The sequence below is a fragment of the Gavialis gangeticus genome, unplaced genomic scaffold (genome assembly GCF_001723915.1).
Source record: "Gavialis gangeticus isolate Ggan-Ray unplaced genomic scaffold, GavGan_comp1, whole genome shotgun sequence".
NCBI classification, from domain to species: Eukaryota; Metazoa; Chordata; order Crocodylia; family Gavialidae; genus Gavialis; species Gavialis gangeticus.
Window position 1 is genome coordinate 84,479,919 of NW_017729025.1, and position 21,482 is coordinate 84,501,400.

Sequence of the window (21,482 nt, forward strand, 5' to 3'; positions counted from 1 at the left end):
TCTGGGAGCGGGGCTTAGGGGCACAAGTGGTCTTTTCCTCACTCCTCCTGGTTGTGGGTTATGAGTTGAGGAGGAAGAGACAGGTTAAGGTAGTCAACCAAAGATTGCGGCGCTGGTGTCATCGTGAAGGCTTCGGCTTCCACGATCAGAGCCAGTCTTTGGTGAGGAAGGCAGTAGGCTGCTGGGAAGAGATGGCCTCCACCCCACTCTGCTGGGGAGGAGGCTCTTCTCAGCCAGACTTGCTGACCTGCTCGACCAGGCTTTAAACTAAGCCTGCTGGGGGATGGGGGGAGTACTGCCACTGCAAGCCCACTGGACAGCTTTTGTAAGCCCAGCAGGCTAAGGCTCTCAAGGGAATTCACCCCTACCCCAGCCCCTGATCAATCTGTAGGCAAGGCAAGGGCCCCCAGTGAGACACTTATGTGCCTGTATACCAATGCCAGCAGCTTGGGGAACAAACAGAAGGAACTGGTCCTCCTGCTAAAGCAAAAGGATTATAATCTCATAGGGATAATGGAGACCTGGTTAGGGATACAGGAGGGATCGTGTGGACACAAGAGGCGGGGAGGGTGGGGGTAGCTTTCTATGTCAAGGAAAGCTACGTGTCGCTGGAAGCTGACATTGGCACCCAGGGGGGACGACTGGAGACTCTCTGGTGAACAAGGCACACGGGACACAATGGTGGGAGTCTACTACAGACCTCCTAGCCAGGATCAAGAGCTTGACCAGGAATTTGCCAGGGAACTAGCTGAGGCTCCACACTCCCGGTCCCTGGTTGTCATGGGAGATTTCAAGTACCCTGACATCTCGTGGGAAGAGCACTCTGCCACATCCAAATGGTCGCAAAGCTTCCTCACATGCGTGGATGAGCTCTATCTGACTCAAGAAATCTATGGACTGACGAGAGGCAAAGCACTGCTCAACCTGGTGCTAGCAACTGGGGATGACTTAATCAGCAACCTGATGATCGAAGGGAAGCTGGGAGACAGCGACCATGAGCTGATCACCTTCACCATCCTCCGTAAAGCAGGCAAATCAGTCAGCAAAGCAGAAGTCCTCAACTTCAGGAAAGCTGACTTTGACAAGCTCAGGAGGCTTGTTAGCGAGGCCCTAAGGAACCACAGCCCAAAGGGGAGGGTAGTTCAAGAAGAGTGGTTGCTCCTTAAGGGAGCAATCCTGAAAGCTCAAGCAATATCTATCCCGTCTCAGAGGAAAGGCAGCAAAAGGGAACAGCAGCCCACTTGGCTCTCCAGGGAACTAGTGGACCTCCTGCATCTAAAAAGAAAGACCTATAAAGGATGGAAGGCTGGATCTACCCCAAAGGGGGAGTACTATGCACTGACCCGGACCTGTACGGAGCGAACCAGGAAAGCCAAGGCTGTGACTGAACTCCAGCTGGCTACACGTATCAAGCCCTTTTTCAGGTATGTAAGGAGCCAGAGGAAAAGCAAGAGTAATTTTGAACCCCTGCTAAACCATATGGGTCAACTGACAACTGATGCCCAGGAAAAAGCCAACCTGCTTAATGAGTATTTTGCATCAGTTTTTCACCAGCCCCAAGGAACAGCCCTGCTTAATATGGTATGGGACAGCTAGGGTGAGGGAGAAATGTTACCCTTCATCAATGTTGACCATGTGAAGGAACACCTTGAGAAGCTGGACACCTTCAAGTCAGCTGGCCCAAACAGCTTACACCCCAGTGTACTTAAGGAGATGGCAAGCATCATAGCTCTGCCACTGGCACGGATCTTCACCAATCTCATCTCTTTCTATGACCAGGTGACATATCACCTGGAAAAGGGAGAAGAGATTGACGTCATATAGCTTGATTTTAAAAAAAACTTTTGATTTGGTATCCCATAATCGTCTTATACAAAAACTGGCCAAATGCAGCCTTGGGTACATCACAGTTTGCTGGCTGGGGAATTGGCTTTGAGGTTGGACCCAGAGATTCGTAGTTGTTGGAAGTCAATCGTTGTGGTGTGCCGTGACCAGTGGGGTTCCTCAAGGCTCTGTCCTTGGGCCTATTCTTTTCAGCATCTTCATTAATGATGTGGACATTGGTGTCAGAAGTGGACTGGTCAAGTTCGCTGATGACACCAAACTTTGGGGTAAAGCGTCCACACCAGAGGTGGTTCCAGCCCTAATGTCTATGAAATCTATGAAATCAAATCTCTGTGGATAAAATACGAATCATTCTGAAAAATAGTTATTTTCATGACCTAAACCTTTTCAGAAGAACCTTTTAACAAGCCTAAGTGTACTCCCCAATCTTAACTTCACAAGTAGCCCTTCTCCCAGGAGACCTCTCAGTGAGTTTTCACCTCCTCTTCATCTTCCATGACATACTCTAACAAGCTGACAACCCCATTTCAGTATCCAGAAAATATTCAGTCTCTCCTCATATCACGCAGTATCCAGAACATGTTTATGCAATGAACTGAAAGATGTTTTGAACAGAAGGAAAAATGCACTGTAAGGTTAAGATAAGCTTAACATAAGTATCACTTCAAATGGTTATCAGAACCAAGCTTGTAAGCTAATTTTGGAGTCAACACTCATAAAGCTTTCCTTGATTTTAAGGCCTTAAATGACTCACTGCATAACTATCACCTCGAACACATTAATAGAAATAGCCGGCTTTAAGGGAGACCCTTGGACTTTTGCTAGCCCTGACAAACTTAAAATGGGAACTTATTGCTGGAATGGTCTTAGAATCCCAGCTGTTTACTGCATATTAAAAATTACAAGCGACTTCTCACCTGCTGCTCATTTCCAGAGATCTCATGCTCAAGGGCTGCATGCTTACGTAGCTGGGACAACACACCACTCAGGTCTTTTGCAATGTCATCTGGGATTCTCTTGGTCTTCTCCTAGCAAGGAAGGAGTTAATGACCCTTTTGTTAATTTATGCTTCAAGGCAAAACCCCAGGGATTCATTTCTGCCAGCTTCTCACTCAGTATGGCACCTTACTTTCTTTTGCTATGGCCAAAATAGTGGGTAATATATTATGAAATACAGGGGGGTTGATTCTTTACTCATACCAGTGCATATAAGAAGTAACTTCATTGCAGTTAATGGAATTTCACCTAAGTAACTGAATGGAGAATAGATCAGCCCATAAACCAGAAAAGTCCCATTGCCTTGCACATGCAGGAAACTATGTGGGATTATCTCTAATTCACATCTAAGGAGATGCCTTTTTGATGGAAAGTGCTCTCTCCAACACATTAAAAGCTAACACACTAAAGATGAAGTTGTAAAACTGAAGCAGTTAACAACATGACTGTTCTAGTTTGGTTTGAAGGCCTAGAGGTTATGTTAATGTCATGTTATGTGTGACAACATTATTATGTTCAGGCTTTGAAGGAGGAAGAGAATTTTTTTAGCACTTCTAGTGGAAATACAATCTTTAAATGTCAGAAATCTGAAGGGTGAGTCTGCTAGAGACCCGCCAGGGTAAGGCAAAAAATGGGAAACCTACTTCACAGCTCTTTCCCCCCCGAATTTTTACCTCAATATGGGTGAGGGCATCTGTCAGGTCTTGGTAACACTTGTGAATCTTTTCAGCCTCCTGAAGTTGTTTGACCCGTACTCTGGTCATTTCCAGTAGCTCTTCCCAGGAATTCCTACAGAGGGGAATGGAGAGAGGGAGCATGAAAATATAGGAACAAACAGAGGAAAAATAGTAAAGACCTCTCTATTTAAACTTTTGCCCTTGCCATTGTAACAGGCTTACCTTTCAGAGCTTGGGTGGAACTCCAGGCTTGAGATCCTGCTGTTTTGATTGGTGGAGCGCATCCACCAATCAGAAGGCAGCAGGAGAAATCACGTCCTGCCCCTTTCCTGAGGGGAGGGGGAGAAGAGCTCTTTCGTACCTGACTGAAGACTGTAAACAGTCAAGTCCGGAAGACTGCAGGGGCGGAGGCCTGGAGCCTATGAAAGGAGCTGCGCGCCCAGCACGAGGGGCAGATGCAGCGAAGAGAGAAGAGCGGGGCTTAGAAGAGCTGAGGAGAGCTGCTCAGCAGGGTGAAGCAGTAGCCTAGGAAGAGCCCCTGAAGACTTTTATCAGTGGGGAGTGTGGTACGGCTCCAGCGGTTAGGCTCGCAGTGCGCAGTACAGCGCACAGCATTCAGACCCTGTGAGCTGCATGAGGTGGCTCGGGCCTGCAACCTTTGGCGTGTGGCCAGAGACACGGTGTACAGGCTGGTGCATGGAGCAGGATCTTTGGAGCCCCTGGGGTGGCTCAGGTCCACAACCCCCAGAACGAGGCTGGGAGCTCAGTGCAGGAGGTGCTGCACGGAGGGTGAGAGACCCTGGGAGCTGCTTGAGGTGGCTCGGGTCTACAGCTGCTGATACAGGGCAGCAGTTTAGTGCAGATGACACTGCTCAGTGGGTCCGGGAGCAGACTGAGCCCCGGTGCTGCACAAGGCTGTCCAGGCCTCCAACCCCTAGCACAAGGCAAAGCACCCACCACACACAGCGCTGCATGTGGCCCTAAGCCAGGACGGTGGCAGCAGAGTCAGGCAGCAGGAAAACCCAGCGGGGAACAGAGCTTGACCTGGAGAACAAGAGGCAACCCTCCGGGACTGTGGAGTAGTAAGTTACCCTGGAGAGAGGGTCCCCACAGGGGAGGGACCTCCCGAGGGTTGCAAAGGGGCACCATGTGAGCTGCTCCTGGGTGATAGCAGGGGAGCTTAGAAGTCTTTGGCGTCTTCCTCTCCTTTTTCTTTCCCCCTCATCTCCTTTCCTGTAGTGGTCTAAGGACTGCTGATTATATTTGTGGACTGTGCCTTACAGTTTATGTGAATAATCTGAAGTAATAGTTTGTATGTGAATAGAGTTATAAGGTTGCCCAATCAGTATCCTTTGGTCTGGTTTGTTCTATTGTTCATTTGTATTTTAAATGGTAAGAGTGAGTGAGTGAGTGAGTGTGTGTGTGTGTGTGTGTAAAATAGGGTTTATTGTTTTGTAAATTTGTACATAGATTATATATATAAATATATATAACGTCCTTACCCTTTAATGGTTTTGTTGTAATAATAAATGTGTATATAGTTAAGTAATTGATTGACTGGACCTGACTTCATAGGGGACAGAGGTGGCTGCTGGGCTGTTGTGTCCCTCTACAGCACGCTGCCCTGCTAATAATTCCCTCAATTGGAGAGGGAAGTGCAAACCTGTGTACGCCCAGGCTACACCACCATTCTTTCTGGAGGCAGTTTCCTTACAGGCAACGAGGGTTTGCTCTTACTGAGTCAATCCTAATACAACTATTGTTACAGTCCAGTGGATTCTATTCAGTGCATGAAGAAGTGGAATAAGTACACTGGTAGCAGCAGAAAGGCAGTGAATAGAAAAGAAAGACCTTGTTTACCTCCTTGGATGCATTATATTTCTGTGAGCAATTTATCCCACAGCAGATTATTCATAATGTGTGGTAGGATGATTGAAATGGAAGTGTTTAGGATCCATTTCACCACTCAGAGTATCAGATTTCCATTTTCTGCACTGGATTTTAGCTTGGATGTGGGAGAAGTGAATGAGATGTACTTGGATTCTGGGGCTCTGCCCCATCTCATGTGGGTCATAGTAAACCAAAGGAGAGTGAAAATACAAATTTGAGCAGGAGAGGAAGAGCATAAAAGCTAAACTTAGAAATATAACAGAGAGTCATATGAATTAAAAGGAAGAGCTAGCAAGCATACATGGACGAATGAAGGCACTCCAGGGCTAGGGACAGACATTACACATAAACCGGTTTAAGTGATCAGCAGGGATCTTGGTTTTCTCTGAATAAAAATTGCATATTCTCTGATTAAAACCCCAAATTCCATAATAAAAATTAAAGGCCCCCCACAGCCCCTCCCAGTGCTGCTGGTGCCCCACACTCCCCCCTGTCTCAACAGCCCTCCTGATGCCCCTCACAATAGCCCCCCAGACATGCGGACACACACACTGACACCCACCCCAGCAGGTAAGTGTGTGTGTGGGGAAGGGGCAGACCAGGGCAGGGGAAAGGGAAGGTGCTGAGGGGCTAGATCAAGGGAGGGGATAGTGTGCCACTGTGCCCACTCCCAGGAGCAGGGCCAGGGGTGCCACTCTGCGTGCCACACACATGCTGGCCGGCCTGACAGGAGGTTCACACACGGAGGCTGCCACTGCAACTCTGCCACTGCACCCTGCGCTACCATCCCACAGCCACCTGAATGGCTTTGTGGGCAAGTGGTGCAGGGCACGGCAGCAGCACTTTGATGGCAACCACCGTGTATGGGCCACATATATGCTTCCCAGCCAGGGGCAGGGAACAGGGGGCTTCCATGCAGCGGCATGCCCCGCAACCAGCTGCACAGTTCAGTGGTGTGGGGGTGGTGGCGGCTGCATGCAGGATGGGGGGGGCTTTGTGGGCGAGCGCTGCTACCATGGAGCCATGTCCTTTGCCCCTGGATCCTAGAGGTAAGTGGGACTTGGGGTCTGTGGGGCAGGGCTGGGGAAGATGGTTGGGGGCTGAGGGAGCAGGGGGTGCTGCTGACCCCAAGCAGCACATCACAGCTGGGATCAGGCCCAAGGTGGGGGGCAGAGGTGCCCCTCTGTGGGGGGGCTTTGCTGGCAAGTGATACAAGGTGCAGTGTGGTGGTGCCTGCCACATGCAGGCCGCACACATGCTGCCCGGCCAGCTGCCTGAGGGAGGGGGAGAGGGAGGCTGTCATGCAGCCGGAGCACAGCTCCATGGCCGGCTCTTCAGCCATGGTAAGGGATGGGGGTGTGGCAGGAGCTCGGGCTTGCACATGGCGGCTGCTGCCACATACCTGGAGGCCCGTGATGGTGGTGACAGCCGCTGCCTCCAAAACCTCCCGCTGCTGCTGCAGAGCTGTGCCTGGCGTGGGGTGGTGGGGGTGGCTGCATACCACCCGGCCACCACTACACTGCTGATGCTGCCTGGCAGCCAGCTGCTCAGCTCCAGGCATGACTGGGTAGTGGCAGCAGGAGGTTTTGGAGGCAGCGGCCGTCACCACCGTCATGGGCCTCCAGGTAAGTGGCAGTGGCCTCTGCGTGCAAGCCCAAGCCCCTGCATCTCCATCCCTCACCACAGCTGCAGAGTCAGCCACAGAGCTGTGCTCCGACCTCATGCCAGCCTCCCTCTCCCCCTCCCTCAGGCAGCCAGCTGGGTGGCATATATGCGGCCCGCACATGACAGGCACCACCACACTGTGCCCCGTATCACTTGCCCACAAAGCCCCCCCACAGAGGGGAACCTCTGCCCCACCCCTGGCCCTGGCTCCCACTTACCTCCATGCCACATGAGCAAAGGGCTACCTTTGCCCTTTGGCTACCTCAGAGGCTCAGGCCCCGCCCTCCCCCCTCTCTCCCGTCCTCTGGCAGTTGCCAGCCTGCAAGAGCTCTTTGCAAAAGTGGAGAATCTGTGGATTTCTCTGCTAAAAAGAGAAATCAGCATTTTCTCCGATAAAAACAGGGAATCCGTGGTTTTCTCCATTTTTCCATGGGAAACAGAAAACCCGGATCCCTGGTGATCAGAAACTAGTTTAAACCTGTGACAGAACAGATGTTCAGTGCACATAAACCAGTTTGAAAATGGCTGAAACTGGTTGGAGATAAACCTGCTTGAATGTAGTATCAGATTTAAGTGACCTGGGTAGGGCTTTCTGGCCCCTCCCCTCTGCTCCCTGACTGAAGCCATCCCTATTCCCCCTCCTCCTCCTCTCCTTGTCCTCTCTGCCTTACAGACACCTCTCAGCATTAGCTAGCAGACCACATGCTGGCTATGGGCTGTGTAGTGGAAGACGGGACAAAGAATCAACAGGTAGGTGGTAATGTCCCTCTGTTATTTTCTTAATGGGCTGATAAACACTGAGTTAGGCCTGATAAACACTGTTATCAATTCCCTGTTGGGCTGGTCAGAAGTGTGGGAACCCCTCCCCAATCAAAGCATCCTGCCATAGCCTGGCTATGCCCTCCCTCAGCTCAGCACAGTGTAAGGGTGTGCCCCCCTCCAGTTTCTAGCCTGAGCCATTGCATATGCCTGCATGTCTGGGCAGTTACAAAGTGATTTAGCCTAGCCAGGTTAGACTAACCTGCAAAGATTAAATCAATTCAGACTCAGGCTTTTTTAATGTCTGTCCCTAGTCCAGGAAACAAGGACTTATACTTTAGGATGCTAAAAAAAAGTCTTTGGGCCACTAAGAAATAGTGTAACTGCTTAAACTAGAGTCATGACCATGGAGTTTCCAGTAATCAGCAATGAAATAATTAGCAATGGTTACATTTAAATAATCACCATTAACTGTTCACTGAACTGAAAGGGGACAGCTCAGAGATTTCAGGTATATTAAATTTAGCTGCCAGATTCAGAAAAATTCATTATATTTGCTAATGTTTTCCAGGTTTTCTTTCTAACAGCAACAACCTACGTCTGAACTGTAGCTGGGCTGAAGCCCTTTTCTACCATATTGGTGTCATAAAGGGGCTTTAGGTGTAACTTAGAATTTAGTGCCTTTTTTTTTTTTTTTAATGAAAGCTAAAATTTTGGAAAAAGGTAATGCTATTTTGGCATGCCAGCCTGCTTCAACTGAATCCAACCACAGGTTATCTAACACAGTCCATCCTATTCTACCCCTCAGTGACTCTCCCCACAAACCCGACAGATTTCAAATTCATGAAGTAAGAATGTTGATGACATAATTAACCTCCCAGCAGTACAATTAACTGAAAGTATGGAAAATGACATAGGAAACTTACCTACTCTGCTACATACAGGTTCATGGCCTACTGCATGAGCTGCCTGATCAGCACGTTGATATAATTTGAATTATTCATTTTAAAAAGATACGTTCTGTGTCCCATGCCACTGACAAGGTTGCCATTGACACCATTTCAGAACAAGACACTTCTCCTTTTCTGGTCCTTACTGCTGAACATTTATAAATCAATGAATTTGGTGCCTGTATCTTAAACTTCTCCCTCTTTCCTCCCCCTAGGGCAGGACAGACAGACAATTAAAGGATATAAGCAGGGCTAGTCTCTTACCTTAGTTCTTTCTGTTTCTGCCGGATCTCTCTGGATTCAGAGTACCCATGCTCCAACAAGCAGTTCTCTGCTAACTGCTGGCAAGCTGCAACTCTGTTGACAGCTGTTGCCAGCTGGTGCCGAAAAGTATCAAATTTGGCACAAAGATCCTTTGGGAAGGAGGAATGAAAAACAAATATCAAACTCTCTTTGGGTTGCTACTATTGCTTATCAATACCTGCTCAGCCATCTTGATCACATTCTAAAAGAAGGCAATAGGCTAGTGACAAAGAGTGGCAGAAACCATAGAGAAAGTAAGTCTAAATTTTATTCTATAGGGTCCACAGTTTATCTATAAAAAGAAATTAAATAATGTGCTGGCTCTGTGATGCTTACAGAGGGTGAGAGCATAAGCCATATGATAAGGGCAATCCAAAATAGAAAATAAATGGACATCCGATTAAACATATTCCAAATGCTGTATGAAACTGAACAAGTTTAAGCTTAAATTCTTAAATAGTATACACCTGCAGGGCAAATGTAAAAGTTCATTTGGGACTACAGTTTCAATCAGTCCCACTTCCATTTTTGTGGACACAATATTTCACCAGTCAAAGTCAGAAGAAAATGAACTGAGGCTGCTTTAAGCAGCCCACTCCAAACAAGCTTGTCAGCCCTATAGGACCTTGCTGAATCATCCACCCAGCATGCTAGTGTTTTGGAAACCAAAGTCTTGCCCTCTCAGAGCCCTCCCACCAGTTTGCTTCAACACTCTTCTAAATGATCAGAAATTTCCTTTTGCTCCCTTCTTCCCTGAAACCTACTGCCCCTTCTTTCTAACAGGGGATCATCCATAGCAGCCAGCCATTTTGTACTATCCCTGCTCTGCTATAGTAGCTGGGTGTGTTAAACAACACTGCCAACCTTTTCCAGCCAATAATTCTATTTCATTTTCTAAGTGATCTTACATTTTTCCTTCAGTTGCTCATTTACATGTTTCTTGTTCAGTATTATTCCATACTTAAACACCTTAATCCTTCACCATCCTTTTTATTCCTATCTCCCAAGCATTCATATCTATTTCTTATACTGTCTTCAGAATCCTAATCATCAATGCCATACTTTTCATATAGTCAGACTCCGTGTCATGTATGTTTGCTGTACTAAAATAAGTAAACTTTCAAGGCTTCCTACTGAAACTCACCAGGACATGTTCATAGTCACTGCCATAGTCATCAGAGCTAGCTACTTGCTTCTGCTGACTGATCCAGTCCTGTAGGTCCTCATACTCCCTCAGGAACTCATGCAGGACAAGAGTCTCATTCAACTTCTTCCTTCTGTTTAGAGGGAGGGGGAGGAAGAAAGTGGAATATACATATCCAAATCACTTTTCACAAGGATCAGCACTGCAGGATACAAATTTGGAAAGAATCCATTTTTTGGAAACTGACACTGCAGTATATACAGAGGTGATTAGAATGTGATCCAAAGCCCAGTGATGCCAATGGAAAGATTTCCTAGTGACTTCAATAGGCTTTGGATCAGACCAGAGATTCATTGAGGGACCCAGATTGGGTATTTAGTCAAAACCATTATTTCTCTAGTCCAGCAGTTCCCAACCTGGGGTCACAACCTAAATGACGTTGCGGGGGCAATGCCAGTGGTGCTGCACATAAAAGATGGAGCATGCTGCATGCCAGGAGCTCCCCTGGCTCCGGACCACTGCTGCCACCATTGTTGCACTCTGCTCCCAGCAGCAGATTGTGGCAAAAAAAGGTTGGGAACCACTGCTCTAGCCCATACCTTGCTGTAGCCTTCTCCTGCAAGTCCTGGAACTTTGAGAGAACCTGCTCTTGTGGAGCATCAACCTCATCAAACTGGATGAAGCCTGGGAGAAGATGTGCTTTGGCTGTTTCAACCAGCTCGTCCCTCATATTCTGGTAAACTCTGATCTCATGTTCCAGTGCCTGAGAGCAAGAAGAAAACTACCTGAGTACCAAGGGGGAAGTGAAATCCACAGGCAGTCGATGTTGGCAGCAGTCTGAGTGACAACCAGAAAGGCACCGAAAGAGAAGGCTCAACCTTTCTTAAAGACCACACTGCCTCTCCTGACACAAATGTTCTGAATTAATATTTTTCATAACTTTTACAAAAATAAGATACCTTTATTCAAACAACGTAGACCAGTGGTTCCCAACCTTTTTAGACTGCGGACCGGCAAACTGGACCAGCATACTGCAGACCGGAAGTGACCAGCATACTATGGACTGGCAGCCAACCCTTTTTTATACTGAGTATAAAAAACAGATACTGTTCTGTTTATACTGAGTATAAAAAAGGGTTGGCTGCTGGTCTGTGGTATGTTGGTCACTTCTGGACTTCTGGTCCAGCACCCAACCCTCCTGCAGACTGGCAACCATTAGTGGCTTGGTACCGGGCCGCATCCCAGGGGTTGGGAACCTCTGATATAGACAAACAAAGGCACTAGAGAGACCTGTTACATTGCTGGAAAGGAAAAGCATTCCCAGAACAATGATTTAGCCATATTTTTAACTCTGGGGCTATAATAAATATGACAGAGTAGAACTGATTCTGAGCTCAGGGAAATAAGATACTTTATTCCTCCATGATCCACCCCCCACCAGTTAAGTCTTTAACAAATGCAGTGGTAAGCAGAATTCTTTAGGCACCTTTACACATGCAGAGAGGCTGCTCTGATGTGCTCTAATTACCCTGCTCCAGCAGACTCCAGCATCATGTGTATCAGTGTCCCCACACTGAAAAATGGTGGCAGGGACACTTTAACTACAGCTCGTTTTATAAACTTTAGTTAAAGTGCCCCCATCACTGTTTTTCAGCATGGGGGCACTGATACACGTGATACTCCAGGTGCTTTAATTAGAGTGGCTCTCAGAGCTGCTCTAATTAAAGCATGCCACCCTCTCGCCCCTGCACTCCCAGAGCACGTCTATAAACACCTGTTATTTCCATTCTAACAAATCCATCCTAGATGAAGATACACCAGTTTCAAATTATGGCAACTAACTAGGAGGGACCACTGTGGATTAGGACTACATTTCTGAAGAATTTTAATGTGGGTGATGACACTGAGTTACCTTGTGTTTCTTGAGAAGTTGCAGTGTTGCAGCTTCATCTTTACCATAGTCCCCACTGGTTACAAATGGAAGCTTCTCTGCTACCCAAGTTTCCAAGTCTGAAGTATGCATTAAAAACTAACAAAAGGAAGAGGAATTAATTTTACTCCTGTGGTATGGTTACTGTCACTCCTTCAATTTGACAAAATCTGACCACAGATTGCACTATAATATCAGTGGGTGGAGACACATTAAAGCATCAGTCCCAAAGAAATCCAGCCCCAGATGATCTGCAAAGTTTTCACAGATTCTAGTGAAAGGTTTACGATGTTCATATTTTAAACATTTGCCTTCAAAATATGGCCCCACATTAGTTTGGCTTGGGATGTCCAATCCAAGTCCCTCTGAACCATTTCAGCCCCGGTTTGGTGCTGTGTGAAGTCATTTTCAGTGAAGCAATGAGTAAGGGGAACATATGTATCTCATGTGCACCACATGAGTAAGAGCCGGATCCTCACTCAAATTATTTTAAATGAAAACTCTTCATTGACTTCATTAGCCTAGGATCAAGATTCTGTTCCCCTTTCTTATCCAGCAGTTGGTTTAGAAGGCCTACAGCTGCTGCCCAGCAGCTGCAGATGTGGGATCGTGATTTAGCTCTCTACCTCAGCCATCCATGCATTACTTCAGGTTCATGCAATGATGCGACTATCAACCCAAATGGTTTGGGATCTTAAACAGGTTTACTTTTTACTTAAAGCTTTTCCGGTCAGCTTTTGGCCTGAAACAGACTAATTGGAATACTGTAATTCATACCTGCTGGAAGCCAACAGTGTGCTGTAGCTGCTTCATCCTCTCCTCACATGACTTCTCCAGCTCCATCCAGCTGGTGACAAGCTCCTGGCATTTCTCTAGTATTATATGAGATGAAGGGTGCTTGCATTCAGCCATAGTTTTTCCTTTGTGAAGGACTCTATGAACTTGCTGCTTGTGAGCATTCACTTCTGCCTGCAATTCCTGGGGAGTGGAAGAGTGGGAGATAAGAAAAAGCATGGGCAGGGTGGCATACAATTATGCAGAAGAAGGATGCTAGAAATGGGAGATTAGGGGGGTACTTATAGGTTGCAAGATATATGGGTCCACTGTTTAGATCTCCACAAAATGAGTTGCTTCTGTTATAACCTGCTAAACTGAAACATTCTGCTGCCAATGGAAAAAGAGCCGGTACATTAGTCTAGCTCATTGACCTGACGCTGTCTGCCAAATCCCAGGTAGAAAGAATGAGGGCAAAAAGATACCTGTGGAAAAACAAAACAGCTAAAAAGAAGCAGATTCCACAGAAATCTGTATTGTGCAATCCAGTTAGATCGATTTGTCCACAGAATTTTGTATCAGTGATAGCAACATGCACCAATGTAAGCATTTTAAATTAAAATAATTGATTTCCTCAAAGCACAATGATAACATTATTTCTGTAAGAACAGATACTTCTCATAGTTTCAACAGAAATATCATATTCCCTTGAAGGTCACCTGTCTATCTGGAATGCCCTTGGAAACTATCTGTGAACTACAGCTAGTGTAGAACTTCCTGATGGGAGTGGGCTGCCAAAAGCACACAGCTCCAGTGCTCCAGTCTGCATGGGCTCCAGCAGCTTTCTGGGTGTAATTTAAGCTGCTGGTTTGGACCTATAAGGCCCTAAATATTTAGGGCCCTAAGTACCTAAGGGACTGCCTTCTCTCTTATGCCCCATGACAATCCCTAAGATCAGCTGAGAGCAACCTCCTGCAAGTACCACCAGTATGCCAAGTTTGCTTGGCGAAAACATGCAGAAAATCTTTTTCAGCAGTTGCTCTTCATGTCTGGAACTCCCTCCCTCTTGAGGCCTGCAAAGCCTGAGCTTGGACATCTTTCAGAAGTGCTGCAAAACCTTCTTACTTGGGCAGGTGATTAGCAAACAAAGCTGGGTTGAAATATTGTTTACGGGGCTTCTCTTATGTTGATATTCTGCCTCCCTTTAAAGTTGTTTTGTTGTCTTGTTACTCTCCTGTTTTATATAAGTTATTCTGTCCCTTTATTGGAAGCTGTCCTGAACCTTTGTTGGGAAGGGTGGTGTATAAATCATATAAATAAATAAAATAAATACACAACTAAATAACTATATCTGGATTTTAAGCACATATGAAGCTACTGGAATAAACTCGGACAGTACCAAATGGCTAATGTTGGGCTCACACTGTAGTGAGAATTTGGCTTTATAGACATTTTTCTCCTTCAGTTTGTAAGGCTTTTCTCTAACTCAATCCTGGGAGGCAATGGGAAATATATAACTGTAGGGTTTTAGGAGTTAGGCAAGTAGATTCTCTGATGTAAACTTTGTTGCCTTCAGACCCAGAGTAACATAAAGGAAGTACCTTATGTTTTTGCAATAGGCTTTGACTCGCATCCAAGGATTTGCCACATTTAGTGGATTTGGCAATGGCCAGTCGTTCTTTGATCCAGTTCATCTCCATGCCATGGTAATGGTAGAACTGGTACAGATCCACTGTTGCCTGCAGCAGCTGATGCCTCTCACTAAGAGGCACCTGCAAGGACTCGAACCTGAGGATCAGATGTTAAAATGAATTGTTATCCACAACCAACAAAAGGAAACAGCCATGATCTTACAGTGCAGATTGTGAAAGGCTGGACAGTCTTTGGGAGACTAAATTCCCAAGGTTGATACTATCTCATTCTGCACAAACAGTAACCCTTCTCTGTAGGGCAGCTCTTGGCAAGTATGTAGTGAGTAGGCCTGTGCAAATAGGCAACTATTCGATTCAGATTCGGCCGATTCCGAGTCATCTGATTTGATCTGGAGATCCATATTGCTTTTCTGATTTGATCTGGCCAAATTGATTCGGAAAAGATTCAGAAGAGATTCGGCCATAGGGTATAATGGGGAATCAATGAAATATCGCTGACTGGTTGCTGGTTGCCTGTAAGGTGGCACCAGTCGCCCATGATTCTTATGCCTACCTCATTGTTACTCATTGTTATTTCTCCCAGAATTAACCACGCAGATCATCCAGATATTGGCTGAGTAGCATGAACTCCTTCACACTGAAGTAAAGGATATCTGGGCTCCAGAAGCCAGGTCTAGTAGAACATTGTGAAGAGAGAACTGTTCCCCGGTACAGGCCCAGGGGAATTGGAATTCATGCAACTAAGCTGCCTACTACTCTCTGGGCCCAGATTTTTCTAGAGTCTCAGAATTGCTGGATGACAAAATATGAATCTTGCTTGGCTCTTGGATTTCAGGACTAGAGTCTGTTCCTTAAGGAGAAACATAATGTGAGGCAAGTTCCTCAATTTAGTTGCTTGCTGGAGCACACAACATGGTGCTGCTCTCAAAGGGCACCCACCCTGCAGGACCTGTGGGAATCCCTGTCTCTAGCACACATCCTGGATGCATGCCAGTTTATACAGCAAGATTCTAAATAACTTCAAAAATATTGCTTCCTGCATGGAGGTCTAGGGAGGGAGGCAATAGCTGAAGGCAAATCCAGTGTGACTTGGTATAGATCAGTGCCACTGTCTGAGTCAGTCAGTACAAAAAGGTGCTATGAGAATGGGAATATTTTCACAGGACGCCCTGACCCAAATAACCCGAATATACACCACTTGCCTGCTGAAGCATGTTAATCCTCAGGACAACCAGAGAATGCAAATTAGGCCTGTGCAAATAGGCAGCTATTCGATTTGGATTTGGCCAATTTGATTCAGAAAAGATTTGGAGCCGATTTGGAGAGATTCGGGGATTTGGCCATAGGGTATGTGGGGAATCAATGAAATATCTATAATTTTGTTGTTTTTGGGCTTATTTAGATGAAACATACAGGAGTGGTAGCCTCTGCTGGGGGCATGAAGTGTGCCACGTTTCAAGGTGATAGATGCAGGGGTGTCTGGGAAACTGCACCTCAAGCTGCTGACAAGCAAAACTTATGTCATTTGTGTGTTAAGCCACAGTGAGGTGAAAACTGCTGGGGTGGTAGCTCTTGCTGAGACCCAAAACCTGTCAAGTTTCAAGGAGATAGGTGCAGGGGTTTCTGGGAAACTGCACTTCAAACTGGTGACAAGCAAAATTCATGACATAGGTGATGCTGTGTGTGTGTTAAGGCACAGCAGGGTGAAGTCAGTATGATACAATCACTATAACAAACAAGGAAGTAGGCGTAGGAATTGGGAGTATAAGTATCACTCTTTCCATGTACTCACTACCTGGCTATCTTAGCCTGCAAAGAAAGGAAATGAGGATCCGCATTTTGAAACTCTAGTTGTGTTCAGTTGGTTTATTGGGAAAAATATGACTTTCACTTTTCATGACTGGTAGATTTAAGTCAGTCTTTGTTCATAAGCCAAGAGACTGTTAATTTAGTACCTACTAAATGCTGCATCACCACACAGTTTAGCAAGAGGTTTGGTAGAAGCTGCAGGGAACCAGAGAGTACAACAGCAGTAGTGTTACTGCCCAGAATTGAGGTTCACTAGCAGAGTTTGAAGAAAGGTAGCAGGCAGCTGTTTAGGCCAGATGGATTAGCACAACTATGGAAAAAGCTGGTGAGAGAAGCAGAGCCTGTCTGCTAAGTCTAGTTAATGGAGAGATGGTTTTTTTCTATTGTTTATGATAGAGAGTGGACAATCAAAAACCTAAAGGTTTGTTTCTAACTCTGCCACTAACTTACTAATGCATTTTTGGAGGAATGGGAGGTGAGGAGAGAATAGAGAATACCTTTGCAGATATTTCTGTGTCTCATCTAGAATCCTCTGGGAGTCAAAGTGATTAGTTGCCATTTTCTTTGCATGGGACACAATAGAGTTCATTTTCTCAGCCAGCTCATTTGTTTCATTTTCCAGCTGAGTGTGCTGCTTGAGGAGAGTACGGCTGGAGCGCAAATCATGGCCTGTCTCTGCATCTTGAAGAACCTTTTCAATCTTTTCTATCTTCTCTTTGGAGTCCTACAAGAAAAGGGTCCACTTCATGCTAGTTCATACATTGAATCTTGGACCTTTTTTCTTCACCTCCACATACTTTCTCCCCACAAGAATGTTCTCTGTGCTTTGCAGATCTTTTCTTAGTAGATCAAAAGGTAGGTGGCTAACCCAAAGACATCTTTCTGGGATGTTTTGATTTATACTATTTGTCATAACAATTCTTTTCCCAGCCAGTCAACAGACTTTCTAAAAACAGCCTTTTAGATATATTTTACATTCCATTATATTTAATATCTTAAAACTCAGTAGGTGTGTCTACACATGTGCTTTAATGTGTAGTAGACTATTTCACTGAGCATTAAAACATCATGTAAAAAGCTGTGACATTATGTTAATGAACAGTAGAATAGTCTACTGTGCATTAAACAATACTGAAAAAGTATGCAAATGCACTATTGCCTAATGCACATTGAGTACCTCACATTGGAGGTACTAATTTAATGTGCATTAGAAAAAGGGCATTAATGTACATGTAGACACACCCACTGAGTCACAACTTTAGCGACCCCAAAACAGCAATCCTTTGTAATGACAGCAATAGAGCACAACTTCACAGAACAATGCTTCTCTTGTAAAACTGGACTACATGCCCAGAATCCTTGGTAGACTGAGGTCCTATAAAAAATCTTCTGAGGCACTGATTCTTTACCTCAGAAAATCTAAAGAAGTCTTCCTCAGGATGGCAAACCTGTGGGGTATTATATTTTCTGATTTTTGTGATAAGCTTTTTATGACAACTTGATAATCTGGAGATCCTAGAACTGTACCAGACCCTCTCCACTGAAACGTATAACCTACTGACCTGGAGCAGTTCCATGAGCTGTTCTTGCTGTCCAGCTTGCCTTAGCTTGTCTCCTCGTTCTATCATCCTGTTGTACAATTTCTCCCACTTCTTCTTCAGTTCTGATATGTTGGCCTGGATGGAATCTGCAGCATAATGTCCATCTCTAATAAGTTGATTTCCAGTCTGTGGAGACAAAGCAAACAATGCAAAATGTCTCAAAAACAATGCTAATTCTGGTACTAATTTTGGTTCTGGTATTTATGGATGTTTGTTTCCAAGGGATGCCAAACATCATCAAGATTTCTCCTACGTCAGATTCATCATGCTACAGAACAATGATGGTGGAATGATTCAAGTTGCTGAACTTGATCAGGAATGACTACTGTTCCAGAAAATAACGAAAATCCACACATGTCCCCATCACACCATTATCTGCTAGCCCAAAATGTATCAATTTGCAACTAAAATAGAGTTCCCAACCTTTATTTATCCAGTGGCACCCTATACATACTCTTGACTGAATCAGGGGCTTTCAAATAGCACAGAGGCTCTCAAGCATGAGCCAAGAAGGTGACCGTACATAATAGTGAAACAACCCTCACCTTCAGAAGCTCTGCAAAGTGTTCTTTGTGGGCCATCATTTCTTTCTCTGCTGCCTCATGCCACTTCAGTTTACGCAGAATATTTGTTGGGTCACGATATGATTCATCTGATGCAATCTTGTATTTCTCTTCCATCCATATTAGGAGCTCAGCAACATCATGGTTGAACTCCTTCCAGGAGAAAATGGGATAAACTTATTTGACTCCTGACTGCATGCAGACTCCAGGATACCAGTTTGCTCTGGGTTCCAGGAATCTCCCATAAAGTATTGGGTTCTTACTTTGTCTGAGAATTGGAAAGTCTGGTGTATTTTACCATTAAAGACCTTGAATTGAGGGATTAATATCTTGAATTTCTGACAAGTTTTCACAGCTTCAGAGTAATATCTTTGTTATATTGTAAAAAGAGAATTTTCTACTCCACTGCCCTCAGGAATCAACAAAAGTAAAAAAAAAGATAAATTACAAGGAGCTGACTACTGTTATATCTATGTACCTGAATGGTGAAAGCCCTAATTATACTCTGAATATCTTGTTGCACATAGACAAAATAGTTAGTTGCAATATAATATGATGCTTCTTAATTATAAATAACATATGTCTTAAAGCAATTTTCACTTGAGAAACCTTATAGACAGTGAAAAGAAACCTCTGTAGGGTTTCCTCAATTCTCCAGGACCATTCTATGTGAAAATTATTTCATGTCTGGAGAGGAAATGCAAAATTGTGCATACACAAAAAGACAACTAGATTAATGCTCTTGTGAAGAATCAAATCCTATTAAGCAAACTTTATCTTTGCATGTATAGTAAAATAATAATTTAATGACATCGTGGAAAAAAGAAAAGAAAACATAATAGAAAATGGGCCTGTTCTTTGCTTACAGAAATGGCACCAATTTTAGTACAATGTGATGCTATTTACTTCAATGGACCACTCATAATTAACACTAGAATGACAGTAAATTCAGGCCCAATGTTTTAGGGCCTGAATGTGGGCCACTTTCATCCCCCCATCAGGAATCTGAAAGCAGAGCCTTCCTCTCATCAGTTCTGAAGGAACAGCATCTTCACTTGTTCTCTACAAGGACCCTAACTTAGTCTGTGCGACACATGGGCTAAGGACCAAGGTACCGTTAACAAGGTTACTACCGTTTGGTCAAAATGTCCAAGTTAATTTTCATTAAATATGTCCATTTTTTCATTGATTTGCCTCACTTGTATTTCACTGTGATCCACTAGTTACTGTTTTGTAACTTGATCCACTTGTTCTATAATGAGTTCTTACACATTTGCCATTCATTGCCAATACCTAATCATCCTACAGATAAGGTCAAAACTTTCTATTTTCTGCCCAGAGGTAAAGTGGGCTGTAGTTGTTACTAGAGAGAGCGATCAATAATTTTAGCATTGCTCAGATCACAGAGACGGTAAAATTATTGAAAATTCATGGGATTTTCTGGTTGGTTTTAGAACGCCAGACATTTTACCTGCAGCTGAAGAGAAGCCAGTAGCTTTTGTTTCCTCTGGTCACTGCTTTGTTTCAGCCACTTCCATTTTTCCTGGAAAGTGGTTATTTTCTCTTTGATCCTGCAAAGAAAAGCAAAACCTTAAATAATTTTGAATCCTCTAACTTGAATGATAACAGGGCAATAGAACTGATAACCCTTGGGTCAGTCTTAATTGCTAGTCATGATAACTTTGGGCTAAATTGTAACTAACCCCATGCAACTGTTGCCAAAAGTAAGATGGTGCAAGGCCTACTATGCTGTCCTTGCTGAGGTGGAAAGGTTATATGTATGGGAGAAAAATGATGCTACTAGCAGCTACTTCTCATGAGGAAGGAGGAAGGACTAAAAGGGGGAGGTGCAACAATGTCTAGAGGTGGAGAGTCTTTGACTGCTTATCAGACATAATTTATATTAGAATACTACCACCAAGTGGTAGGTCCTGTGCAGACATGCATGATAATACATTCCCTGCCTTGAAAAGTTTCTCTTTAGTTCACTTGTATCCTTGGAAATACCTTATTTGAAACAACATAACAAGAGATGGGTTCAAGGTTTGTGAAACTTATAAGCAATAGTTTTTGTAGAGTTCATACCAGTAACTTGAGCTTAGAAACCATTTTCCTTTAGTTTAAGCCTTTGGAGTGATCTTCCATTGGTGGAAACTGACAGTTTTATTGAAGTCAAGGAAACTATGACATTGATTTACACCATCTGGAGATCTAACTCAGAGTTGTTTGTAGTAGCATAACTAGGGGTGGGCAAGTGTGGCACCATCCCTGCACACTGACTTAGAAGGGGCACCAGAAAGGCAGCCACAAGTAGCCAGTGCTACCTCAGTATCAGCTCCATACCGCACAAGCAGCCACCAGGATGTGGGGACATTGCACTATGACAGCAGTTGCTAGGGGTGGGGATACCCTGCAGTAGTGGCACAAGTCATATTCTTTAAGTCTCCAGGGTAGGCAAGGCACCTCCTCTCTCCCTGTCATCTGTCTGGCATCTCTGCCCAGGGCACAACCCTTGCTAATTATGTCTCTGGTTGTTTTCCCTAAAAGTGAACTGATTTATGGGCAAACAAATATGGTGCTGGGAGTGGAGGGGGAGGGGAGTCCATCTAAATGACAGGTTATGCTATGAATTAATAATACAAGAACATCAGCATATGCTCAGCTGGCACAAGCGTGTACTCCACTATGTAAACCGGTATAAGCACTACCTCTTTTTTAATTAGAATTTCCCTTTCACTCTTTATCCTTTTCTCCCTAGGGTTTCTCTGTATTCATTCTTTAAAACTTTGTTTCTTTCTTTACTCTATATTTGATTTTAATTCTCTCAGCTCTGGCCCTGCACTTGTCTCCCACTTTTTCCTAAAGTAGGATACTGTCCAATATGTAAGCATAAGCTAATACAAGCATGGTGACAAACACCTCCT

General features: G+C 44.7%; 1 protein-coding gene across 1 annotated transcript in view; it reads right to left on the reverse strand.

Moving 5' to 3' along the window:
• Positions 1-21,482, reverse strand: part of SPTBN5 (spectrin beta, non-erythrocytic 5) — a 174,998-nt gene that overhangs the window by 113,666 nt on the left and 39,850 nt on the right. The window contains exons 19-30 of the mRNA XM_019519061.1: positions 20,030-20,129; positions 18,541-18,711; positions 17,957-18,121; positions 16,892-17,118; positions 14,535-14,721; positions 12,937-13,137; positions 12,142-12,258; positions 10,829-10,992; positions 10,230-10,362; positions 9,047-9,195; positions 3,516-3,630; positions 2,763-2,873 (exon numbers count right to left, since the gene is read on the reverse strand). Of these exons, the coding sequence (XP_019374606.1) occupies positions 2,763-2,873; positions 3,516-3,630; positions 9,047-9,195; positions 10,230-10,362; positions 10,829-10,992; positions 12,142-12,258; positions 12,937-13,137; positions 14,535-14,721; positions 16,892-17,118; positions 17,957-18,121; positions 18,541-18,711; positions 20,030-20,129 (1,840 nt within the window). The remainder of the gene's footprint in view (positions 1-2,762; positions 2,874-3,515; positions 3,631-9,046; positions 9,196-10,229; positions 10,363-10,828; positions 10,993-12,141; positions 12,259-12,936; positions 13,138-14,534; positions 14,722-16,891; positions 17,119-17,956; positions 18,122-18,540; positions 18,712-20,029; positions 20,130-21,482) is intronic.